The 1,345-nt window shown below is 43.7% G+C and overlaps 1 protein-coding gene across 1 annotated transcript in view; it reads left to right on the forward strand.

Moving 5' to 3' along the window:
- EMH_0042100 (uncharacterized protein) overlaps positions 1 to 853 on the forward strand; it is a gene marked incomplete at both ends in the record, with an annotated part of 4,905 nt that extends 4,052 nt beyond the window's left edge. The window contains 3 exons of the mRNA XM_013495702.1: positions 223 to 265; positions 347 to 560; positions 740 to 853. Of these exons, the coding sequence (XP_013351156.1) occupies positions 223 to 265; positions 347 to 560; positions 740 to 853 (371 nt within the window). The remainder of the gene's footprint in view (positions 1 to 222; positions 266 to 346; positions 561 to 739) is intronic.
- Positions 854 to 1,345: the final 492 nt, after the last annotated feature.

Raw genomic sequence — 1,345 nt, forward strand, 5'->3', positions numbered from 1 at the left:
GTCTCCCCCATATCCGCAAGAGTCGTTAGGCGAGTATTGATACGCTGCATACAGCCCCACACAAACAAACGCATGCGTGCATGCAAGTGCATGCAAATGCATGCATAAGAAGAGGAGCAGACAGGGTAGACAGCCCCACCTCTTAAGCACTGTTTAAATCCTAAAAAATATAAATAGAGGGGCTCGACGCCTCAGCTGTTTTATTTTGCTTTCTAATTGCAGCGACGACAAAATCATATGAGGTTTTTGGGGCGTGGAGGGAGCGGTAAGCTTTTACTGCTGCTATCCCCATGCTGCAGCAGCAGCAGCAGCAGCAGCTGCTGCAGCTGTAGATGTCTTGCTGCAGGAAGAAAAAGAGCAGGGAGCTGCGGTTTGAGCAGCAGCTCGCTCACGACCAATTCCCGCAGCAGCAGCAACAGCAGCAGGAGGATCAGGATCATCTGCCGTTGCAGCTGCTGCTGCAACAGCAGCAGCTCCTGTCCCCGCCGCCGCCTCCGCCACCACCGCAGCAGCAGCAGCAGCAGCAGCAGCAGCAGGAGGAGGAGTTTCAAGCTATCCAAGTGAAGTGATCTGCTAGTGTAAAGAATAAACTCCGCTGCTGTGCATGCGAGTCCTTTCCCCCCCAAAGAAATTCCATTTGCAGCCAGAGACGGTGCCGCACCTCACACCCCAGCGCCGCCAGATACTCAACGCGACGAAACGTTGCGCTGCCGTTGTGTCTCTCTACTGTCTTCTTCAGACTCTGCAGCAGCTGAATACATGCAGCAGCAGCAGCAGCACCAACAGCAGCAGCAGCAGCAGCGGCAGCAGAAGCAGCAGCGGCAGCGGAAGAAGAAAGGAGCAGCAGCAGTAGAAGCAGCAGAAACAGACGCAGAAGCAGAAAGATTTATACATACAGTTGTTATTATATTTTTATATTTATATATTTATACATACAGTTGAGATAGTTTGCATGGTGTATATACAGCAGATATATATGTAGGGTGTATATACAGAAAAAAAAAGAAAGAAAAAATGTTGTTTTGTTTTTATATTTCTGTTGCTTTCTCTTTATTTTTATTTTTAAACAAAAAAGATAAACTGCTGCATCGATGCATGCAGAGAAAGCCCCAAACAAAAAACAACAAAAAACAATAAAAACTGAAATAAACAATAGAAACAAATTTATTTATTATTATATAAATAAATAAAAACAAAAAAAACAAAATAAACAACAACAAAGAAACGAAACAAACAACAAAAGGCATTCGTCGCCATACAAGTCCTACAGATACAGCATAAACAAAACAAAAAAACAACAAACAAATACATAAATATTAATAAAACAAACAACAAACAAATAAAT

The sequence above is a fragment of the Eimeria mitis genome, genomic scaffold (assembly GCF_000499745.2).
Source record: "Eimeria mitis Houghton genomic scaffold, Emh_scaff1701, whole genome shotgun sequence".
NCBI classification, from domain to species: domain Eukaryota; phylum Apicomplexa; class Conoidasida; order Eucoccidiorida; family Eimeriidae; genus Eimeria; species Eimeria mitis.